The sequence below is a fragment of the Myotis davidii genome, unplaced genomic scaffold, assembly GCF_000327345.1.
Source record: "Myotis davidii unplaced genomic scaffold, ASM32734v1 scaffold900, whole genome shotgun sequence".
In the NCBI taxonomy this organism is placed as follows: domain Eukaryota; kingdom Metazoa; phylum Chordata; class Mammalia; order Chiroptera; family Vespertilionidae; genus Myotis; species Myotis davidii.
This window is the reverse complement of record NW_006295185.1, coordinates 5,368-10,115: the sequence shown is the minus strand read 5'-3', so window position 1 is coordinate 10,115 and position 4,748 is coordinate 5,368. Positions and strand designations below refer to the sequence as shown.

Here is a 4,748-nt window from a genome sequence, read left to right as displayed (position 1 = left end):
CTTTCAGATTGCGATCACCGGCTGGGGGTGGGCAAAGGCTCCCCGGTTTTCTGATTCTGCCCCCTGGCTCTTGCCTGCTGCCTGGGTTTCCAATCATCATTCTTCCGTCCTTCCCCTTTCGCCTCCCATCATTGCCCCTACATATGCAAATTAACCGCCATCTTTGTTGTCAGTTAACTGCCATCTGAGTTGGCAGTTAATTTGCATATAGGCCTGATTAGCCAATGAAAAGGGTAGCGTTGTACGCCAATTACCATTTTTCTCTTTTATTAGTGTAGATATTTAAATGCCATTTAACAAAGAAAAATCAACCAAAAAAAATGAGTTCACGTGTCACCTCTGACATACGTGTCATAGGTTTGCCATCACTGTACTAGGTGAAGGCCCTCAAGTAAGTAACTTGACTTATTGGAGCTCTAGTGGAGAAATTATCTGCTGGTCAAAACTCAAAGCACTGTGAGAACTGAAATAAAAATGAAAACATGGCCTTAACTGGTTTGGCTCAGTGGATGGAGCATCGGCCTGTGGACTGAAGGGTCCCAGGTTTGATTCCAGTCAAGGGCATGTACCATGGTTGCGGGCACATCCCCAGTAGGGAGTGTGCAGGAGGCAGCTGATCGATGTTTTTCTCTCATCAATGTTTCTAGCTCTCTATCCCTCTCCCTTCCTCTCTGTAAAAAAAAAAAAAAAAAAAATCAATGAAAATGAAAACATGGACATGATTAAGCTAATGAGAGGTAGCTATCTTCATTCATGTCCCTCTCTCCATAAAGTAGCTCATCAAGCTCACTGGAAGACCTTGACCATGGCCTTTCTATGCTTTCTTCTAGAAATGGAAGAAACTCAAGGGCATCTGACCATCTTCTTCACCCATTACAGGTAGATATTTAAAGTATGACCCATTAATCACATCAAAAAGAGTTCCTGGGTGGTGAAGTGACATTATACTTTTGGAACTCCACAAGCTCCATGCACAGATAGCTTCTTTTGTTAACTTACCTTCAGAACTGACCGTGAATTCTGACACCTTCAGACTAGCCTCAGATCTCTCAGCCAATTTCCGCCTGAAATTTAGGCAAAACAAAATATAGAAAGAACGGACACATATTGCTGGGGGACAAATACTTCTTTGTATTTCTCTCCCAGAGTTTTGTCACAAAGCAACCAGGAAATCTGTTCCTAACCTGGACTTGGTAGTCTAACCATCTCTTAATGTAGACTCAGACCCTCAAAAACACAAGGCAATAGGTAGGCATAGTGGAAAAGGTATTGGACTTGGATTCAAACATACCTGGATTTAAAAACAAAAAACATACCTGTATTTTAATACTGGATGTTACTTATGAGCAGTGATTGTGGGGCAAGTCAATTAACTTCTCTAAAGGGGATAAGTAATGTCTACTCAATGCTTCAAAAATATGTGTATTCAGTAAGAATTCATATGCACAGAGGTCTAACACAATAATGGCTAACAATTACATAATGTTTACTAAATGGTGGGCATTAGTTTAAGACCTTTACATTTATTAACTCATTTAAATGTCACAACCCTATAAGGTAGGTACTATTATTAATCTTATTTTCTAATTGAAGAAATTGAGGTGCAGAGAGATCACAAAATTTGCCTATGCAGTCTGTCTCCAAAGTATGTGCTCTTAATGATGTTGGCATTGTGTCTTCACTGTCGTAGGTACTCAATGAATATTAGTTGCAGATAAATCTCATGGAATCAGGTTACAACCTGTCCAAATGGCGGGAATGTTACCTATTCTTTCCATCAAGGGAACTGATTGCTTCCAGAAGCTTTTGATGCTTTCGCTCTCCACCACCGTCCCCCTAGATACAGAAAAGGAAAAACCATAAGAATGATGAAGGGAGGGAAAAGGCAGTGTGGAAATTGAAGCCCATGTAAAATCTCTCCATCTTTTGGTCAGTGGGGAATCAGATGAGGTTTGAAAGAACTGCTTCAAAAACCAAACTCCCTCATTATAGAGCCTTGGTAATGTTATACTTCTGTCTTAACTTGTTTGGGGAAGAAAAATGCTATGAGAATGTTTCTGTATGCAACATAATGTGATTTGACTCAGAAACTCTCAAATTAAAAAACCAATCTAAGTAGCTTTGTCAAGAGAATAAAGAGCTGGCATTCCTATAGCATCTGTTGGAGATCCAGCTTAATTATGTATATTACAGTCAGACACTTAAATAACTCTCTACAGAAATCCAAATCTGGGAAATAGGAAAATCCTATAATGAGGACCATATGTTTTGTTCTTATATACTCAACTATACTTAATCAACTTGAAGACAGTGACTGTATCTTATACAGTCTTCAAATTCCCACAGCACTTAATATAGTATCTTCTACATGAAACACTAAACAAGTGGTTGTAATTTATTTGCAAGACCTGCACAAATGTAAACAATTTTGCCACCTATTTCCTTTCCAGGAATGTGCTGCCTAACTTTGAGGTGGAAGGGAACTGGAGAAGACAGTTTAGCGATTGTTGCCCACCTCATCTTCACTGGTGCTCAAGGGGTAGTCATTTGGCAAATCTTCTAGTTCTTCCTGTTCCCTTAGAGCCAGAAGGCTGTTAAAGGAGATAAAAGATAAATATTATCAGTTGAAATAACAAGAGGTGAACAGTGGTTGGTGATACCCACACAGAACTGCATGAAGAAGATATAACACCCTCCAGTGATTGGCACTGCATTTCCCACTGACCTTTGGGAGGCTGTAAAAATATCAGACCCTAGGGAAGGTGGCAGAAGATGCTGTTGCTCACCCGAGGCAAGGCAGTTTCACCATTTAATATTTCTAAGCATCCTCCATATGGAAGAAATCTTTATAGGTGCAGCTTACTCAGAAGTGACATCTTGATCACTTGTTCCCGGGAATGAGGAAACAGAACTGGATGAAAGCAGATGAGTAATCAATTTTTCCTGGGGCCTTCTCAACAAAGCAGATGCTTAACTAAGGAATACTGCTGGTACCCAGAAATGAGTTATGGAACCTGCATCAGTCTTCGCAAGGCAAGCTGTGCTGAACGGATTATATTTAGTTCCCTATTGGGTGGGATGAAACATCACAGGAGAAAACGTCGCAGATGGCTCCCATCAGCAAAGGTTTACAAGAAAAGAGAGTTTACAGCAGTGGCACTGCCTGCACAGAGGACTGAAACTCGCGAAAGAAGCGGAAGAAAAGAGTCACGTGATGAGAGCAATGCAACATATTAACTTAGCTGGAGAGGGAGAGACCGCATCAGGACCACAAGGATAAGAATACAGCTAGGGAGAGAATTAAGTTAAATTAAAAGGGTTTTAAAAGATGGATCGCGGAAACAGTAACGAATAGTGATTTTTTGAGAGGGAAACAAGTGTAATCTGTTAAACGGCATCCACGTCTCAAAATCCGACCCCTATTGAAACCCAGCCTCCCGATCCTTCTTTACCCCTCACCTCTTCGCAGTCCGAACCCCGCTCATCTCAGCCGTCTGCCCCTCACATGGACCAGGAGCGGAAGCTAAAAGGAAGGCAATTTCCGTACCGGCCGAAAAGCAATTTCTGCTTCCTCCAATCACGTGTGACGAGTCGCGTCATTTCCGGCCCGCCCGGGGCTTGCAAGGAACCGGAGCTGCTTCGGGAGGGGCCTGCTGGGACACCGGAGCCTGAACGGTAAAGCCTGCCAGTGGGCGGAGCTTTGCTGGACCCACCCAACCCTCTTGTGTCCCCAGCATGGGTGCCCCTCCTTCCTGCCCCTGGTTTCCGAGCGGCCCAAAGTGGGAGATCCTTAGGGCGCGGGTGCTGCCTGGCCAGGGATGGGCCGAGAATTCGCTGTCCCTGCTGGATCCAGGCTCCAGCTCCCGTCCGTGTTGGACAGCGTTCTGCTAGCCGCCTCGGGCCAGCTGCAGGCTTTTTCTGAGCACCTGCGTGGTAGCCAGCAGCGTGCTATGCCCCTGTGATTTATCAGTGAACAAAGCAAATTTTCTCTTCAGGAAAAATCCCCTCTCCTCCTGTGCCTTCTTGTCATCGCAGCTCTCTAGGTTCCTCCTTCCCTATGTAACAGTTTCATCCAGGATCGGTGGTTGCAACTCCCTCATCTCCTATAAGACTCTATTACTTTTTAAAATATCTGGCTTATTTATTTATTTGATCCTCACCCAGGGATATTTTTTCCGTTGATTTTTAGGGAGAGGGGGAGAGAGAGGGAAAGACAGCGAGAAACATTGATGTGAGAAAAACACATCCATTGGTTGCCTCCTGCAGGAGCCCTGACCATGGCCCTGCAGAGAGTAGCCTACAACCAGGGTACATGCCCTTGACCAGATCGAGCCCGGGACCCTTTGGTCTGCAGGCCAACACTCTATCCACTGAACCAAACCGGCTAGGGCTAGAAAACATTTCAAACATAGACAAGTACATGCAATAATATGGCTTTACCCTTACACTTGTTCAGACTAAAAACATTGGAGTCACTGACTCCTTTCACTTACTATGTTTCACAACTTTTGCAACATCGTTATCAACTGTGCTATTGTTTTTATTCATTTTATTTTTTGTTGTTGGATTTATTGGGGTGACATTGGTTGGCAGGACCATGCATGTTTCAGCTGTACAACTCAATAGGACATTGTCTGCATACTGCCTCATGTGCCCATCACCCGAAGCGGGGTTTCTTTCCATCCCCATTTATCCCCCATCTGCCCTCTTCCACCTCCCCTCACTCCCTTTTGCCTCTGGCTATCACC

The 4,748-nt window shown here is 43.7% G+C and overlaps 1 protein-coding gene across 1 annotated transcript in view; it reads right to left on the bottom strand.

The window, feature by feature from the left end:
* The window catches only part of UTP14A (UTP14A small subunit processome component), a 23,873-nt gene extending 20,301 nt beyond the window's left edge, over window positions 1-3,572 (bottom strand). Inside the window, exons 1-4 of the mRNA XM_006779664.2 lie at window positions 3,460-3,572; window positions 2,516-2,591; window positions 1,766-1,836; window positions 1,000-1,064 (exon numbers count right to left, since the gene is read on the bottom strand). Coding sequence (XP_006779727.2) covers window positions 1,000-1,064; window positions 1,766-1,836; window positions 2,516-2,591; window positions 3,460-3,485 — 238 coding nt within the window. The 5' untranslated portion in view covers window positions 3,486-3,572. The remainder of the gene's footprint in view (window positions 1-999; window positions 1,065-1,765; window positions 1,837-2,515; window positions 2,592-3,459) is intronic.
* Window positions 3,573-4,748: the final 1,176 nt, after the last annotated feature.